Source organism: Neofelis nebulosa, chromosome 13 (genome assembly GCF_028018385.1).
Source record: "Neofelis nebulosa isolate mNeoNeb1 chromosome 13, mNeoNeb1.pri, whole genome shotgun sequence".
NCBI classification, from domain to species: Eukaryota; Metazoa; Chordata; class Mammalia; order Carnivora; family Felidae; genus Neofelis; species Neofelis nebulosa.
The window spans coordinates 37,343,895-37,363,290 of record NC_080794.1 but is presented as its reverse complement, the minus strand read 5'-3'; the positions used below and the strand labels follow the sequence as shown (position 1 = coordinate 37,363,290).

General features: G+C 40.2%; 1 protein-coding gene across 9 annotated transcripts in view; it reads left to right on the top strand.

Moving 5' to 3' along the window:
• ASCC1 (activating signal cointegrator 1 complex subunit 1) overlaps positions 1–19,396 on the top strand; it is a 108,610-nt gene that overhangs the window by 80,006 nt on the left and 9,208 nt on the right. For 4 of the 9 annotated variants that reach the window (XM_058696639.1, XM_058696636.1, XM_058696642.1 and 1 more), the window contains exon 9: positions 1,922–2,007. The exons of 1 other annotated variant lie outside the window; for it this stretch is intronic. In XM_058696639.1, the coding sequence (XP_058552622.1) occupies positions 1,922–2,007 (86 nt within the window). Of the gene's footprint in view, positions 1–1,921; positions 2,008–9,662; positions 10,658–17,933; positions 18,716–19,396 lie in introns of those variants that run through there. 4 more of the 9 variants (XM_058696635.1, XM_058696641.1, XM_058696634.1 and 1 more) reach the window with 4 other exon arrangements.

The window sequence follows — 19,396 nt, the reverse complement described above, 5'->3', positions numbered from 1 at the left end:
TAAATATCTTAGAAAATATTCCGAGGGTTAAATAATTCTTAAGGATGCTTTGAATTTTCTATACCTTGGATTCTTCTGTATGATGAATTTTTACTTGAAAAGGGGATAGGAATCAGGTGTTTCACTCTTTCTTACCTGTCATCCCTTCCCTTTGAAATCCTCTTTCCTGCTATATTTCAAGGATGTCCTTCGGAATAAGCATGCTAAATTAACACAAGGAGTTAGAGCATAGCTTTGATGAGGCTAAGGTCATAGATTTGCTGCATTTCTGTGTAGAATGTCTGTAAAGATACCTTTGAACTGAAGGGGGCTTTCTCATTTGCAGGGGGGGGGGTTTCCTTAAATCAACCCACATCATGTTGGTTGCAACCCAAATCAGCGTTGCCAGCACTTTTGACTACTTAATGTGAGTTTTTGTATGTTTTTTGTTTTGTTTTTTTTTTTTTTACATATTTTAAAAGGCATGCAGCTTACACAAAATCTTGGGCTTTTAGACTTCAAGGAACCTTTGGAGATACCTAATCTTAACCTGTAACTGTGTAAATGAACTGAGGTCCATAGAAGAGACATAATTTGCTTAAGAATATGGTTCATTGTATACACACAAACACACACACACACCCCACACCTTTTTCTCCATTCATCTGTTGATGGACATTTTAACTGCTTCCATATCTTGGCTATTGTAAATAACGTTGCAATAAACATAGGGGTGTATATATCTTTGAATTCGTGTTTTTGTTTTCTTTGGGTAAATACCCAAAAGTGGAATTACTGGATTGTTTGGTACTTCTATTTTTAATTTTTTAAGGAACCTCCATCCTTTTGCTCCAAGTTTACATTCCCACCAACAGTGCATGAGGGTTCCCTTTTCCTCATGTCCTTGCCAACACTTGTTATTTCTTATCTTTTTTTTAGAATGGATAAAGAAAATGTGGGGGTGTGTGTGTGTCTACTTGTATATACATATACAACAGAATATGACTCAGCCATAAAAAAGAATGAATTCTTGCCATTTGTGACAACATACATGGACCTAGAGGGTATTATGCAAAGTGAAATAAATCAGACAGAGAAAGACAAATGCCACAATGATTTTACTTATATGTCGAATCTAAAAAACAAAAAACAGAAGCCGACTAATAACTATAGAGAACAAACCAGTGGTTGCCAGAGGGTTTGATGAGAGGTGGGGTGGGCAAAATAGGTGAAGAGGATTAAGAGGTGCAAGTTTCTGGTTATAAAATAGGGGCACCTGGGTGGCTCAGTCTGTTAAGTGTCCAACTTCGGCTCAGGTCATGATCTCACGGTTTGTGGGTTTGAGCCCCACATCGGGCTCTGTGCTGACAGCTCAGAGCCTAGAGCCTGTTTTGGATACTTGTCTGTGTCTCCCTCTCTCTCTGCCCCTCTCCTTCTTGCGCTCTCTCTCTCTCTCAAAAATAAATAAATATTAAAAAAATAATAATTTACAGAGATGAAAAGTACAACATGGGGAAGGAATATAGTCAATAATATTGTAATAATGTTGTATGACAGATGGCGTATGGCACATGGTGACTAGACTTACCACGGTGAACGCTGGGTAATGTATAGAATTGTCGAGTCACTGTGTTGTACACCTGAAACGAATACAACACTGATGTCAACTATAGTTCAATTAAAAAAAAAAAAAGACTATGGCTAATGACATACATAACCTACCTCGAGTGCTTGGACAGTGTTGAATGAATAAATGTGTATGGAGTTGATAACAGAGCTGAAACTGGACACCGGGCCTCTTGACTCAGCCTGCTGCTTTTCCCTCCCACTGTACCACTTTCCAGGTAATACATTTTGCTAGCTATACCTGTAGAAACCCAAAAGAAAACAAACGTATATAACCCAAGCTTCTCTTCTAATATTGTCTTTGAAATATTTACAGCTGAAGGCAGGTACAATCTCTACACAGCGGATGGCAAATACATCTTCAAGGAAAGAGAATCATTTGATGGCCGAAACATTTTAAAGGTCAGTACATAGCAGGTGAATTGGAAATTCTTTGGCATGTATCCTAAAATAAGAGAGGAAAACAAGTTGTTCTCCTTTTAACAGTAAAGTACATTTTTCTCATGCTTCCCATAAGGATCATTGATTGAAAGGCTGGCTAAAAAACAAAAACAAAAACAAAAACAAAAAACTAATGTCCTAAAGGAAAAGGGAAATCTTTTTGAATCTGTCAAGGCTGTGATGTCTCTTATTAGAGTACTTGAAATTGATGATTTAAGAAACAAGTATCTAAACTACTTGGACCCGTAGCAATAAGTTGATTTTAATGTGGTGAGTTTTACTTTGTATTTTACCTCTGGAGGTCTGAGTTTGCATTTTTTAAGTGAAAAAGAATTGTTTTGTTCTAATAGACTTTTCACTCACTGCTCTCTAAAGTTGTTTTGTAATTTGTTTTTACTCAGGAATCGCCTCTGTCTGAAAAGTAGGCAGTCTGTCTCTGACTGTTGAGGTTTTGCTTTCCTGAGTGTTAAAGTAATCTGTGAAATTCCCATAAAAAGGGTTCTTCAGGATTGCATTTATCTTTCTCCTACAGACCACATTCTGTAATATCCATGATTTATACCCTCTCTATCAGGTTAACATGTCATTGTGCCTCTGGGCAAACACAAACAAATTGATACAATGGAGAGGTTTTTAATTCTTCATTTCACTTGTTCTGTAAGGGGTTTAGGTCATACATTTTCAAAGCCATTGGATGGTTTTTAGAGTTGGGAAGAGAGTCTGTATATAACTTCAGAATAAACTTTAGCTTTAAAAATGCTCTTTCGGGGCACCTGGTTGGCTCAGTCGGTTGGGCATCCGACTTTGGCTCAGGTCATGATCTCACAGTTCGTGAGTTCGAGCCCCGCATCGGGCTCTGTGCTGACAGCTCAGAGCCTGGAGCCTGTTTCAGATTCTGTGTCTCCCTCTCTCTCTGCCCCTCCCCAGCTCATGCTCTGTCTCTCTGTCTCAAAAATAAATAAACATTAAAAAATAATAATAATAAAAAATAAAAATGCTGTTTCTTTTTCCTTCCCCACCTCATCCTCCATTGCCATATCTGGTCACTTGGCACTTTTCTTGCCAGATGCCTAATGTGATCCAGTTACCTCTAATTCATGACCTCACTTCAGCACCTGCAGACTTCATACCACAGAACCCAACAGGGCAATGACCGCATCCACTCATAGGCAGCCATTCAGGCTTCTACAGTTTATAGAGCTGTGTCGATTCCTTCTTTCCTTGATATCTTTCCTCTTTCTGAGTACTTTTCTTGTTTTCAAAGTAGCTATGGTAGCTTTGGTTTGAGTGGCAAGCTACTAATGAATTCTGCAGCCATTTACTGATTTTCCCAGGCCACATCTTCAGTGTGTTATGAATCTTTTTCTTCCTCTATCTCATTTTCTGGGCCTTTTCCAATAATAGCATTAGTTATTTTGCTTTTTTTGTCATTGTTGTTAGTTTGATTAAGAAAGAAAAGTAGACTGAATGGGGAAAGAAATCTGTAGGAATGACTCAAGCTGTCTTGGTTCTTTTGGAATCCAAATTAGAGCTCAGACGGTATGCTGATCAAAGTCAAGTGTGAAGCACTTTGACATCAGCAAGAGGGAGGTCATGGCAGAAAGCCTGTGCAGTGGCTGTATGAACAGTATGGGTGTCTCACCTAATACTTAATTCCTCTCATTCTGAAAAGTCCATCTTCCAATTTAAAGATGCTTTGCCTTGAAATCTTCCTATCCACCCCAGTGATGGCATGGGTGCAGCTCCCTCTAGTGTTAACAAGGGCTTGCTATGTTAGTAGTACCCTAACTGGTTGGTGCCTCATCACAGTCTCAAAGCTGGGCTCAGCTAGGGACTTACAGACTACTTAATCCAGTTTCCCACTTTAATTTCTAAGGGCACAAGATCCAACATAATTAAAGTGGCTGGCCAAAGGTTACCGATCGTTAGTAGCTGAGTCTGAAATGAGAGCAAAAAGATTCAAATCACAAGTTAGCATTGTCTCTGCTGCCTCCCATAAAGAAGCTCAGTGTTTAGGTAGATATCATTAGGTTTTTGCAGTTTGGCGTATCTGTTTGAACTGTAATAATGTCTGATTAGAAGTTGTTTCATAAATGTTGGGGCAATGGTGTATGCCAGTTAGTCTAAAACTGTGGCTAATTAAGAATTAGACGTTGAATTGAATGTAACACCAACACCAGCAGAAATACTTATTGGCTATATACCATCTGCCAGACCATGTGCCCTGCAGATAAAACAGTCATTATGATACAATCCCTGTCTTCCAGGAGCTTCCTGTCTTTGAGGGGTACAGACTGTTAATAGGCAATTATAATATAAAATGGTGGGGGCGGGTTACAGGTATGGAAAAGTTCCTTTGAACACAGATAGTTAGAACAAAGTGTCTTTTGATACACTAATATTTTACTTTCTAATTATTAGCTGCAGAAAATATAATCTTTCACCTATACTCAATCAAAGGAATTCACTTTTCTTTGAGAATAAAGGTAATATGTGGCCTCCAACAATTACCCACCCCTAAACGCAGAAGTAGCTATGGTAGCCCACCTTTTGGAATTTCCATGAATGAACATGCCTTTCTCAATTAGAACATAAGAACCCATGGGCCCCGACACCTTTGGGGACAAAAAAGATTCCAAAAAACCAAAGAATTGTATATGTAGTTTTTGTATCAGATAAAATGATTACATTTAGAAAGAAAAAAAACTTCAATTTCACTAACAAGATAGGAACTGACGTGGAGAAAACCGAAAGATTAACTGCATTGGTGGTTCAGGAGCCCAAGCATATGTGTGTAGCATATTAACAGCTGCTTAGGTCAAGGATCAGGAATGCGGGTGGTGAGAAGCAGCCTTGGAAAAAAATCAGCTTCATCTACTATTCAAAGAGAAACAAAAGGAGAAAGCAAGCCATCGCACGTTGCTCTGAGAATTTAATAAGTAACAGCCACCTGCTCTTCTCCTCCATGAAGGGAATTGGTCCTTTTGGCCTGGTGTAATATTATGCGTTCTGGGTGCCTTAATAAGAAAGAAAAAAGTCTTTAATGTCTTCTGGAGGTAGAAGCCACATTTTTCTTTTGTACGGCTCTTTTGAGAGTTGTTGCAGCTGTAATAGACCAGTATTGGGTTATTCATAACTAAAATAAGAATTTTACCTGCAGAAGGACTTTGAAAGAACTGACAAGTAAAAGAATCATTCTCCTGTGGTTTTCAGATTAGAAAAGGAGCATATGTAGTTGTGATGGGTTTTTATGAAGATGGACAGATAGCTCTGAAAGGAGCATGTACTCATGAAGATGACTGAGGCCAAATTCACAGGGTAATGTCCCCTCAGACAGTTTCTATTTCTAATCTAAGAGATAGGAACAAAGATGCTATTTGTTTATCTATAAGGCAGTGATAAACTTGTAATTGGAGAAATCATGCTGACCTAAAGACATACTATACTGCCAGAAATAACTGCTCCCTCGCAAGTGGAACAGTCAGAAACTGCCAGCCCCAGAGAGAGAAGTGGTCTTAATGGCAGTCTGTTTGGGGGGCCTGTGAACCTACATTAAGCAGTAGAATCATTATTCCAAGACTGTGCTCTCAGCAGATTGAACAGGAGTACAGTATTAACTGTTCGAAAGCATAGCTTCTGACTGCAGTGAAGAGGAGATATTAGAGTCCTAGGTTGTACTTAGTAGAGGAGGTGATGCCATACAAATAAAGGCACAGTTGACACAGTATTTGGGAAAGAATAGAAAGAAAGTTCTATAGGTCCAGAATCAAAGGACATCATCACAGTGCCATTTCTTCAGACACTTGAAAATCCTGGAAAATATAAACCAAGTAAAAAGGAGATGAATTTGTGCCTTTTCCATTTTATATATAGGAATCTTTAGAGAAAGAGGGAATTGGTGCCATTAAAGTAACTGTATTGGTTCAGGACGTTAAGCATCCAACTCTTGATTTCAGCTCAGGTCATGATCTCAGGACCATGAGATCGAGCCCTCCATCAGGGCTCCATGATGGGCATGGAGCCTGCTTAAGATTCTCTCTTTTCCCATATTCATTCATTCTCTCTCTCTCTCTCTCTTTCTCTCTCTCTCAAAAATAGCCATATTGGTTTTTAATATTTTACTTGAAAAGTGGTTTTATTTTTGAAAATATGTTTTAAATCTGTCTAGCATCATTGAAGCTTTTCTTGAAAGGTATAAATGAGAGTAACTCAAATATTCCATTCATTTTTGCTTTTGTTCCATCTCTGTCCCTTAACCTCTTTTTAAAAAAGGACAGTTAGAATGAATAAATTTAAATGAGAGATTTATTTAATTTACTTAAGGAAGCTGTTTAAAAATATTTTATCTTTTTTTGGTAAAACATATACATAGAACAGTGCATGAAACATACATATACATTTAACAAATAATCATGAACAGTGTAACTACTAACAAGGTCAAAAAGTAGAACATATCCCCCATGTCCCTCCCTGGCCAACTCTTTAGTTTCTCCTTAGGTAACAAATGCACAATTAAATTCTTAAACACTCTCAGTGAACATTCTTGTTTTGAATGATTACTTTGTTTCAAAGTATTAGAAGACTATTGAAAAGCTGAATTCATTTTTGTTTTTTTCTAGGGAAGAGATGTGAGACTGGGAACTATGTAGAAATTAAAAAAAAAAAAAAAAAAAAAGATACGAGGGGCACCTGGCTGGCTCAGTTGGTGGAGCATGATGCAACTCTTAATCTCAGGGTTATGAGTTCAAGCCCCACGTTGGGCATGGAACGTTCTTAAAGAACGTCCTTAAATTTTATATGTATTAATGACTACAAAGAAAGACTAATATTTAGAAACTATTATTTCTAAAGAAGAAAACATTGTGTCTTTCATTATCCAGCTCAGTATTCAGCCATATTATATACTGTAATTGAAAATTACTTCTTAGTCACATGGCTGTTTAGAATTTTTTTTCTTCAAAACTGCTCTTTCAGAAAGACTTTCCTTGAGAGTCTATCACTACTTGTTCCCCTGCACTATTATATCAGGATAAATAACAGCAAATTGAATGTGGCCTAAAGTTATTCTCTCTCATTACCACCGTTAAGTATGGTGTTGTTTTTACTAACTGCTGTCTCTGTGATTTGACGTTTTTTTTCTTCTGTGACTTGAAATTTTAATCTTATTTAGGTAAGTAAAATCACTAAGCAGACATCACTTCCTCTCTAAGCTATTTATGCTTATACACTTATGATACTAAGTTCAGTTCCCTTGGACACACAGATAGTTTGTAATAATTTTGTCCATAGCATTGAAAGCAGTCACATTATTCGTGATAATCATGTGAAGTAGGAAACATGTTAGAGGAGCAAACATACAACTTTCTGAAGAATTTGACTCGTCAAGTTAAGATGTGGAAAAGGTCATTTAGAGAATAAGAGAATCCGTGGAAATTATATACACTCGCACACACACACACACACACACACATTCAATTAAGGATTGGAAGATAGAGTTAAGAAAATGGCAAAGGTGAAGAGATAGAAAATATGAGGGGAAAATATGACACAGAGGATCCTCAAACAGTGCAAAAATTAAGATTCTAAAAGGAGGGAGCTCCTGGATGGCTCGGTCCGTTAGGTGGCCGACTCTTGATTTCGGCTCAGGTCATGATCTCATAGTCACGAGTTCGAGCCCCACATCAGGCTCTGAGCTCACAGAGTGGAGCCTGCTTTGGGTCCTCTGTCTCCCTCTCTCTGCCCCTTCCCCACTTCAAAAAAAAAAAAAAAAAAAAGTTAAAAAATTGAAAAAAAAAAGATTCTAAAAGGAGACAATAGAGAGACTGTTCTTGAACTTGGATGAAGGAGGCTCTACTCTGGTGTTGCCCCCAGGCACTTGGGAGTTGCAAAGAAAAATCCTCTCCAGAAGACAGTTTCATCACCCTCCACCTACTAACATCCCTCCAAGGAACTTTCCCCCCCCAAAATGGCCAGTACACAGAGATAGCGAGGCATCCGAGGAGACCACTCTCTGTAAGCAAACAGACATCCAAAACTCAGACACGACATGCTGGAGTCATCAGACTCAGACTAAAAACAACTATGCTTCCTGTGTTCAAAGGAATAAAAGCCAAGCTTAAAATGTTATCAGGTAATTGGGAACTGTTACAAAAGCAAAGTGACATAGCAGTTTTTTAAACCAAATAGAAATGCTAGAGCTGGAAAATGCAGTAATTGAAATTAGGAGCTCAGCAGTAACATAGACAGAGAGAAAGAGATGCAGTGTACTGGAAGGTCAGAAGAAATTCTCCAGAACGTTGCATGGACAGAAGGAAAGGTAAAAATTAGAGCTGAGAGGATAAGAGACCTGTTGGATAGAGCGAGAAGATCCAACGTGCATCTAGTCCCAAGTCCCAGGAGAGAAGAGTGCAAATGGAGCAGAGCTGATGAAAGACACGTGAATTCGAAACAGGAGTTTTGTGAAGTGAGCTTATATCGTACTTTTCTTTCCTACAACCTATGACTGCATCATGCACAACAAAACGGACAGCCTTAATTAACTAAAGTACTTGGGCCCCAGCAGTTATTAAACTGAATGACTGAAATTTGTTGGCAATAGCTACATTACAAAGAACAAAAAAACAAAACAGAAAATTCAGCTAAAGAATGCTTTTCTTAAAGTAGATGATAAAAAAAAAAAAGGAGGATAAAAGGTATCCAGGAATTCTTTTTATTATTCTTATAACTTTGCTCTGAAACTGTCAGAATAAAAATTTCTAAATGTAGGAAAGACAGACATGCACATAGGAGGGGAATAGGACGCTAGCCATTTGCTGTATTTTTAATAACCACCTTCGAGAAGAGTTGAAATCTTAGCTGTGTTTTGTTTCAGTGTTTAGAATAGATGCAGCTTTTATTAATTGTTGATCTTACTGCAAAAATTGGGCCATTTGATTTCAAAGGGCATAAAAATTTAACATAAGGAGCAATTTTCTGATTAGAATGTTTCATATTAGAACAAGCTACTAGGAAGGTTGTGGCATCTTTCATTAGAATGCTTTTGTTTTAAGAAATGAGAGTTCCATTTCATTTCATTCTCCCTGCTGTCATCCCTTTCAAAGTATTCCCTATGTAATTCCCTGAAACCTATCTCTCACCTCTATTGTTGAACTGAAACAGCACTGTAAAGGTCACCAGTAGTCCCTCTTTGTTCAGTGCCTTGACCCACTTTTACTTTTTTCCAGTAACCACATTGAGAGTATTAAGCGCTTTTCTCCTTCAAATGTTCTCTTCTCTTGGCTTCAGTGGCAATTGGCTCTCCTGGTGTCTACTGTGCCAGTGGATCTACTTTTTTTTTTTTTTTTTTTAAACATTCACTGCCTTGTAGGGCTACTTTCTAAGGTTTTGTCCTTATCTCTGTTTTTCTCTTAACTGCAGTCTTGTTTTGTGCAAATTCTACTCATTCTTCATGTACAGATACTACATCCTCCCTAATGGTTGATGACGCTCTTCCCCCTCTCCTTACTTTGATTGTGCAGAGACCTGTCATGTGCTCCCCAGTGTTGAGCAATGTTCCTGTCCCTGGCAACCACTCAGGAAGCTTTTCTGGACTGACTAAAACTGTTTTTTTTTTACAGGAATCAGATTTTAGAAGAGGAGATGAAAAAGAGTTTTTGTTTGGCAAAGGAGATAGTTTTACCCCATATGTGAGATTGTAAACGCTTAGAGCAGGGGCCAGCAAACTACAGTCCGAGGGCCAAATATGTCCTGCCACCTGTTTTGCACATGGCCCTCAAACTGTGAATGTTTTTCATATTTCTTAATGGTTGACAAAAAAATCAGAAGAAGAGCAATACTTGAGGACATGTAAAAATTATATAAAATTCAGATGTCAGGGTCCATAAATAAGATTTTTATTGGAACACAGCCATCCTCATTTGTTTATGCACTGACTGCTTTTGTGCCACAGTGCCAGAGTTGAGTAGTTGTGACGGACACCATATGGACACCTTGCCTTTTATGGAAAAACTTTGCTGACACCTACATGGTGTTTAGAGTTTAGTTTAATTTTCTTTTATTCCACCCAACACAACTTCCTGCTTTATGATTAGATGTGATGCTCATATTTAATAGACCCTCAAGATATACTAACTATGTCATTTTTAGTTAATAGTCAATCCTATTGAATTTCTAGCTACTCGAATATTTTCTAACGAATGTTTGTTTCTTTTTTAAAATGAGTTTACTAGGGGCATCTGTGTGGCTCAGTCAGTTGAGCATCCAACTTTGGCTCAAGTCATGATCTCTCGATTCGTAAGTTCAAGCCCCACATGGGGCTCACTACTGTCAGCGTGGAGCCTGCTTCAGATCCTCTGTATCCCTCTCTCTCTGCCCTTCCCCTGCTCATTCTCATTCTTTCTCTCTCTCTCTCAAAAATAAACACTTAAAAAAATGAGTTTACTAAATTCAAGAAAAAGAGAGTCCCAAATTAAATATACCTATAGCTCATACTTGTAATCTTCTGTTAATAAGTGAAGTTCATTTTTCAATTAAATTTGATTGCAACTTTAGCACTCCATATAGCAAGATTCAGCTGATACAGATCATAATGAACTTGAATTTACACTTAACCTCCTTTTATTTCAGAATACATCCAAAACTAATTTTATATTTCTCTGTGGTATACATTCATTAACTTGAAAGACAAACAATGATTTCTTTAACAGTTTTATTTATGCCTTATTACAGAATATTTTAATAAAAATTATTGAATGAAAAATAAAGAGCATTGCACTTGTAAGTAAATTGTGCTGATTTTATAATTAGCATGAATATCAGAAAAATTGGGGTTTGAGAACAAGCCTGGGACAAGATATCTTGCCAAAATACGGCCACTATTATTTTGCAGTTAGTGATAAAATATGGCTCTGCCTTCATTCATTTTTTTTTTTTTAACATTTATTTATTTTTTGAGAGAGAGCGAGCACAAGCAGGGGAGGGGCAGAGAGAAGGAGAGACAGAGTCCCAAGCAGGCTCTGGGCCATTAGTGCAGAGCCCAATGTAGGGCTCGAACTCACTGACGTGTGAGATTATGACCTGAGCCAAGATCAAGAGTCAGAGGCTTAACTGACTGAGCCACCCAGGTGCTCCTGTTCTTGACGGTTGAAAACAAAACTCATGAAAATGGGAGATTGCAGGAAATCATTAGAGGCTTTTTCATATTTTACTAGTAATAGAAATAACATACTGTACTTGAAAAGAAATGAAATACTTCTGACAGGTGATGGGACAGTTTTTTCAGGCATCAGAGGTAAAAGAAAAGTGCAATTTGGAATGCTTTAGTTTAGTTTTACACAGTCTTATTTTAGGCTGTTGGGTTGGGGTGGGAGCCAGGGGATGGGGAAGATGCATATTTTGGGACAATGTCTTGTCCTAAGTAGTATTTTACCATAACTTTTCCTCTGCCTTTGTTTATGTATCACTTTGCTTGGAAAGCGAAGTCTTAAATCATTAATGGGGGCAAGCAAAGACAAGATTGTCAGTGAGGTGAAACCATCATTGAAATGAAACTGGAAGAGAAGCATTTGGCTGATTTTCGATAAAGCCAACATCCATTCTAGAAAAATGCACCTTCTCTGGTCTGTTGCAGTCTGTTCGTACCTGGTATTTCACTCTCTTGAATTTATGCTTATTGGTTATTCATCTTTGCACTGGTGCTGGAATACTTGTATGTGTTGTCTTGGCTCAGGCAGGGAATGATGGGTTTGGAAGGGTCTGACTGCACAATGACAAGATCTAGGCCATGGTTTGGCAAAGACAATGACAGTAGAAAATATCTTCTTGAATACCTACTAAATATAAAACACTAAGCTAGACGCTCGGTGTATTGGGGGGAGGGAGAATAAATAATTGTCTTTTGTCCCTCCAATTACATTCCTGTGAACTCTTTGAACAGGGTGCTTGTTTTCATTGTGGGAAATAGTAATCTCTTTTATGTACTTATTTCTAGGGATCCAGTCATATCACTTGGGGTATATATCACAAACTTAGTGAGTTGTGTTATAGTTCATTTGGGGTCCATTGTAGTTGTTTTTTTTTTTTTTAATGTTTATTTTTTTTGAGAGAGAGCACAAACTGGGGAGGGGCAGAGAGAGGGAGACAGAGGATCTGTGTCAGCTCTGTGCTGACAGCAGCAAGCCTGAGGTGGAGCTTGAACTCATGAACTGAGAGATCGTGACCTGAGCCGAAGTTGGACGCTTAACTGGCTAAGCGACCCAAGTGTCCCGTTGTGGTTTTTTTAAGTTGTGGTACAACATACATGATAGGAGATTTCCCATTTTAACCAATTTTAGTGTATAATTTAGTGGCATTAAGTGCAATTCACATGGTGCAACCACCACTACCATCCATCTCCAGAACTTTTTTATCATCCCAGTTGAAACTCTGTACCTACTAAACAGGAAGTACTCATCTTCTCCTCCCCTCTTTCCCTGGTACCCACCATTTCACTTTCTGGCTCTATGGATTTGATTACTGTAGGTGTCTCATATAAGAGGAATCATACAGTATTTTGCCCTTTTGTTTCTGGCTTTTTTTTTAATGTTTATTTATTTAAAAAAAAATTTTTTTTAACGTTTATTTATTTTTGAGACAGAGAGAGACAGAGCATGAACGGGGGAGGGACAGAGAGAGAGGGAGACACAGAATCGGAAGCAGGCTCCAGGCTCTGAGCCATCATTCCAGAGCCCGACGCGGGGCTCGAACTCACAGACCACGAGATCGTGACCTGAGCTGAAGTCGGACGCTTAACCGACTGAGCCACCCAGGCGCCCCAATGTTTATTTATTTTTGACAGAGAGAGAGAGAGAGAGAGAGAGAGAGAGAGAAAGCATGAGCAAGGGAGGGACAGAGAGAGAGGGAAACACAGTCCGAAGCAGACTCCAGGCTCTCAGCTGTCAGCACAGAGCCAGATGCGGGGCTTGAACTCACAAACCGCAGGATCATGACCTGAGCCAGAGTCGGACGCATAACTGACTGAGCCACCCAGGCTCAGGTTTCTGGCTTATTTCAGTTACATGTCTTCAGGCTTCCTCAATGTTGTAGCATGTATCAGGATTTTATTTCTTTTTAAGAATGAATAATGTCCCAGTGCGTATATATACTCCATTGTGTTTTTAGCTACAGTGTAGACAAGCCAGTAGCCAAATATAAATCTGTACCCAGAGAGGGTGACAGGGCACTGTCTTCTCTGGAGCAGCCTATTGTTTAAAGACCATGTTAGATTGGGTGGCTTGGTGCCAACAATACCTAAGTGTTATTCCAAATGTTAAAGGACACTGGTGCGAACAGATCAAAGAATCAAGAGTGAAGTCCACTATGCCAGGAAACATATTAAGTTGATGACTAATTAAGAAACAATGTCCTCTTTCCCATATCCCAAGGATGAAACAGTTTTCCAATTCATGCTCAAATGTGAACATTATTACAAGTTAAAAGTGAAAACACAGGATGTAAATCAGCCAAAACACCAATTCAGAGTTGACCCTCTCAGTTGTGGATTAAAACATTGACACCATTTTCTTAAACTATAGAGGTCTTGTTCTCCTGACTCCTGAAGTGTGGCAGGGCTTCCGAGGCCTTTTGCTTATTTGAGGTATAGCCCTTTGCAGAGGGGAAGGAGGCCGTCTGAACTGAGTGATGGACAACTAAGTGTGTGTCATAATACATAATGCCGCATTGGTGCTGCTGGGGCTGTGGTTCTGCCAGAGGACGAAGTGTTTCATGCCTCCCTGTGTAATAAGTTGACTTAGTTGAAAATCCAGGATAACATGTGGCAACCTCTCTCTCATCTTCCTGGGAACCACTACAACCTCAGCTATTATTTGGACAACTGTTATTTGTACGTATTTATACTCTTGCCACCGTCTGATGTTGCTGAGGGCCATCTGATTCGCTCAGCTTCTGGATGCTGCTCTCACGTTGGAAAAGTTGGAACAGAGTGGACGGAGCCTGATGACCTTGTTTTCTCCCCTCTCACGTTGTTCTTTTTCTGAATGTGTTGCTCGGCACAGGAGTCAGCCCCTTTACGCCCAGCCTCCCTAACGCCACTTGCCTAGAGACACGCAGGCCAAGAAGAAACGATCTCTGCTGCTGTCCCCCGTGCTCCCTTTCAGGGATTTCTTTCTGCCGACTTGCACCTCTTGTCTCATATATAATACAGAGATCAAACACTTCTGTTGCATTTGTTTGTTTGAGGGATAATTACAAATAATATCTGAGGGATGATTACCAAACTGAAAATAAGAGAGGTGACATATTTGAGTGACCGTGAAGAGGCCTTCTTCCGAGGGCAAGAATTTATCTGCAGAAATTAATATTAGCTACATTCGTTCTGAAAAGCCACCTCCCGGGGGCCTGGAAGAGCCTCTGCTAGCCAGGAACCACCAGCGGCAGTTTTGCCCTGCTAAGGCAGTAATATCCATGCCCTGAGGCAACGCCTTCTCTGGAATAGATTTTGTAGCCGAACGAACTCCCAGCTGCCCATCTCTGATGGTAATTCTACCTGCTGCTGTGGAACCAGGGCAGAGCGTGCTTTTGTGTGCAGGGTTGGTCCAGACTCTGCAGCCCTGGCAGCATGGCCTCCTCCCTCTTCCTTCCTTCTACCTCCACCCCGCATTTTTTTCCTGCTGCTTTTTAAAATTGAACAGCCCTGCAGGGAGGGGAAGTCCCTTGGCATTTTGAGTATTGAGGTGCTCAGCAGAACTGCCTGGCATCCTGTTTGTGTGTAGCTGTTTTAATTCACTCTCTAATAGGTCGTTTGGCCTTACCAGCAGAGTCTTAAACTAAACTTGATAATCCTTATGTCAGCAGTGAGGCTCAGGCCAAACATCCAAAAGTGCAACCCTGAGTGATGATTTGAGGGAAGTTTTGAAGCCTTTATTCCCTGGCTGTGTCTGGCTGGCTTCTGCCTGGTGCCTCCTCAGGTCATGCTGTTAACATCCCTCATGCTCACTGCGGCTAAGACAGGCAGGTGGTCCGGGAGAGCAGAGTGAACGAAGGACTCTCACGTTCACGTTCACGTTCACGTTCCCATTCCGTGTAAGGAGCCCCTTCGGTCACTGGAGATGGGACTTGTGCTCTGGTGACGTGCCGGCTCTTGGTGCCCCTTTAACGGATGTGTGCAGAAGCAGGAGTGACGTGCCGATGGTAGAAGAGCTACTCCACTGATTCACAGCCTTCTTGCCGGGGTCCTGATGCAGGCACTGATGTTATCGGGACCTCCTCCCACAGACTGGCCTTCACCTTGCTTCCTGGGGCTGCGGTGTCCCAGGCCTTCTGGAAGTACATTATGTCCTCTCTGTATTGGCTATTATTAGCTATTATTATTGGCCCTCTCACCACTTGATTCACTGCAGTTTGTGGTTTCAGACATTAAAAGTGGCATTTTGGGCAGAGTTAGGGCTGTATTTGGAGATGATTCTAGGAAAATAAGTACCTGCCGGCCACTCTGTCTTTTATTCTGAAGTAGGTATTCCTTTTCCAGTCTGTTTATTCTGAAGGCAGTGTCCCTATTCCAGTCTTTAAAAATACTACAGCCCTGTGAGACCAGATGATGACTGCAGAGGCTGTAAGTTGTCACAGTTCCTACTAAACCTTTTCATTTTCTTCTTTAAAGGAAACTCTGCTCTGGTTCCTGTGATGATGGATTAATGGTTATAGTCAGTGAGTGATGATCATAATCAGAGCTCAAAATTCCATCTCATAATTGATCTTGCTGTAGTGCAGCACATCCTTGTAAAGCATTGTCGCTGTTTAAAGATGGAGAAATTGGGGGAAAGAGTGGCTATGTGGTCATTGACAGGAAAGCATTAGTCTGCCCTAAGAACCATTTTGACCTCTCTCTCAATAGAAAAGAAGTTTCTATCTCTGGTTTTCAGACCAGTTTGTGTTTTGTCTGTGTGTAGAGGAACACGGCTTAGTATGAATAGGCTCAGTTGTGTTCTTTTGTGATATTTAGGAAGAATCCATAGGAGTACAGTCTTTATGAGTATTTTAAAAGTAGATGGGAGGCTTTTTTTTTTTGACCCCTGGATGCATTGGATCTCCGTTTTCCTTCTTGTCTCCTGTCTCCCACATTTACTTGCTTCAGAAGTAATGTCGCATGTAGCCAGAAGAAAAATGTAAAGTACCGAAAGGCTTGAGAATTTGAATTGCATGCTACCTAGGCAGAGATCCAGAATCTTTTTTTTTTTCCTTAGGTGAGGGGAATTTTAACAAAACTTTGAAGTAAAGCTTATTTGTGGGAAAAAACCTTTATTTGTGATCCTAATTCTAAGTGAGATTAGTACTGTGACCTATGCAGAGCTGTGATATTCTTCAGACCTATTATATTTTCGGTCCGGTGTCCATTACTTTCTGTCTACTACCTAAAGCCTTCCTCTTGGACGTGCAGGCCAATTTCATGAAGAGCATTTCTGACATAGACCGTTATTTGTTCTGTTGCTTTTCAGAGAGGATCTGCCAGGGGCCGTGCTGATCGTTTTTCACATCATTTGTTTCTCATTCTTGGCCACAGAGCCACGTGAACACTTTCTTTGCAGTCTGATTCACGCACGTAGCCCAAGGATGGCACTTCTCCACTTGGCATTCTTTGGCACAGATTTGTTATTCGAACCGCGGCCCTCAAAACACACTGGCTTGTGGGTGTGGCCTTCTACTGGCCCGTGTTCTGGGCCTGGTCCTGGGGTCTCTTAAATTTATATCCCAGTGTTAGTGGTTCTGGCCTATCTGGTTCCTTTCTTTTAAATGGAGCTAATAAAGCTCAGCTCTGGTTTACATCACAGCAATTTTTTGAAGGGTTAACGAGCTGGGCTTATTGAGATACTTTTAGGTCCTTAGAGGAAAGGTGTGATTTAACCACAGCAAGGCTTCATGCTGGGATTGCCTTCCTACAGAACCCCAAGTGCTTGTCAGACTGTCTTCCATTCATGCTCATACCATCCTCCCTGCTAGGGAGGCAGGTGGGTAAGCATTGTTATTGAGTACAAAATAAGTGTTATTACTGTTACTCTTATCTGAAAACGGGGTAATTGTAAAAAAGTAGAACTTGGTAAAACAGATTATGGAAGAAAAACACTGGGGAAAACCTCAGAGTATCATGCTCTTGACGTTGCTGTTTACTTTGGGTCTCAAAAGTCTGATTGCTATACATGAAAACAATAGGAAACATCCCTTCTTCTGGAGAAATGGGACCCGGCACATCCTTCTACATACTTGCAGTAATTGAACACCAGTACTTATTTCCTGTTGCACTGCTTTCTTTATGTTCTAAGGGTTAGTTTAACTCACATCTACCAGGAATGAGTATACATTTCACAGGACTTCTATACGTTGGATCTTTATTTTGGACTTCAAAACTGAATTTCCTCACAGTGGAGTCATGTTGGACAGCATACAGTTCCCTGGGGCCTCTCAGCACAAGAATTGGATGTCCGTAGAAGAGAGATCTTTGGAGAGAGGAGGCCACTACTCTGTCTAAGATGGAAGAGAGGGAACAAGCCTCATTTGGGAAGCCAGCTGGGCAGAGGTCCCCAACAGATTTGTCATTGTGCTGTTGAGGATCGGCCATCCATTCAGTTCTGTGGCTTGAGGTCACAGATAGAAGGCCCCTTTCCACCCTCTTCCCACCTGTGTCTGAGACTTTTAGTCTCATCTTGCAGCCTCGTCACACATGGAGTTATTTCTGGTCTTTCGTGGTTGTGTCACAGGTCCTAGGAAGGGAGAAGTAGGTCTGAAAGGAATGCAAGGAAAAATGACCACAGTTAGCCTTTAAATCTTGCTGTTTGTTTTCTTTCAGTGTATACCACGACATCACTAGAAATCAATAATTCTCTCTGTGTTCTCTCTAGGAAACAAACATGTACAAACTAAGAAATGATAGGCTTTACAGATCACGTGAACAGAGGAAAGCAGGATGGTTGGATTTTATCGGTCATGGAAGCCTTGGCTTTGACCTATTAAAAAAACAAAATTCAACTGAGTACATTTAAAGATCTGATTGACTTTATTAAATGATTCATGAATCCGGCAGCATCCCATCCTTGCAGATAAAAAGGAGCTCCAAGGAGGCGTACAAAATGGAAGGCTTTTATGGGAAGAAGGGAGTTGGGTGCGAAAAAGCAGTTTCTAGCAAAGAATGGTTTGTTTCGGGCAAGGTCACCTTCCTTTAGGGTGAAGGCAGGGGTCTGTCAGGCAGATGACCTCGCCAGTACTTACCAGGTAATTCCAGATTGGTGAAAGGTCACATTCCTGGGAGAGGCTGAAACTGTAGTGAGGTTAGTTATTAAGTCTTTGCTGGCTTCGGGCTTAGCATAGATGACTCCATTTGGGGCCTGCTTTTATTTATTTATTTTTTAACAGAGCAAAAATGTTTCATCTTGATAATCCACACTTCTGTCTTTACTTGGTGAAAGGAAAGGTTTGTTCAGTTTTCTAAAGATACTGGGAGTATTCGGTGAAGGATAGCAGCTGCGTGCACAACAGTTTTCAAATGTTGTATTTATACTTACTTAGATTTACGTTTTTCTTCTTAAATTGTCCAGTTTGGTACTTATTAATTACAAGTAGTATCACGAATGTTTGAAGTCTTAAATTCTAATTTTATTTGCTTATCAAATATTTGTAGTTTTGTGTAGCTGTTTATCGTTATGTTCCTGTACAGCAGGCTTTTTTCAAAATGCTGGCTTCCTTGGGGCGCCTGGGTGGCGCAGTCGGTTAAGCGTCCGACTTCAGCCAGGTCACGATCTCGCGGTCCGTGAGTTCGAGCCCCGCGTCAGGCTCTGGGCTGATGGCTCGGAGCCTGGAGCCTGTTTCCGATTCTGTGTCTCCCTCTCTCTCTGCCCCTCCCCCGTTCATGCTCTGTCTCTCTCTGTCCCAAAAATAAATAAAAAACGTTGAAAAAAAAAAAATTAAAAAAAAAACAAAAACAAAAAAAAAAAACAAAATGCTGGCTTCCAGCACAACAGGGCTCTGTGTTAGTGTGTGTCAGAGATGTTTTCAGAAAGAAAGTGGCTTAGGTTTCAAAATTCCCAAGGGAGTTGTTATAAAACAACAGTGAGGAGAAAAAACTCAGCATGATTTAAATATCTCAACATGATTCTTTTTTCATTTAAATTTTTCCTGTTAGGTCTTTTATTTCCCAAACAATAGACTGCTTTGCTCTTCCTGAACTACTTTAGGCTAGAGAGAATTTTTTTGAGTTTAAGCTCTTTCCTCTTTCCTGTCTCAGGTACCTAATTAAATAGAGCCACTTGTGCTGATGTTCATCCAGAATTCCAGTAGAATTCTTCCAGCTGAACTAGAGCAATCCCAC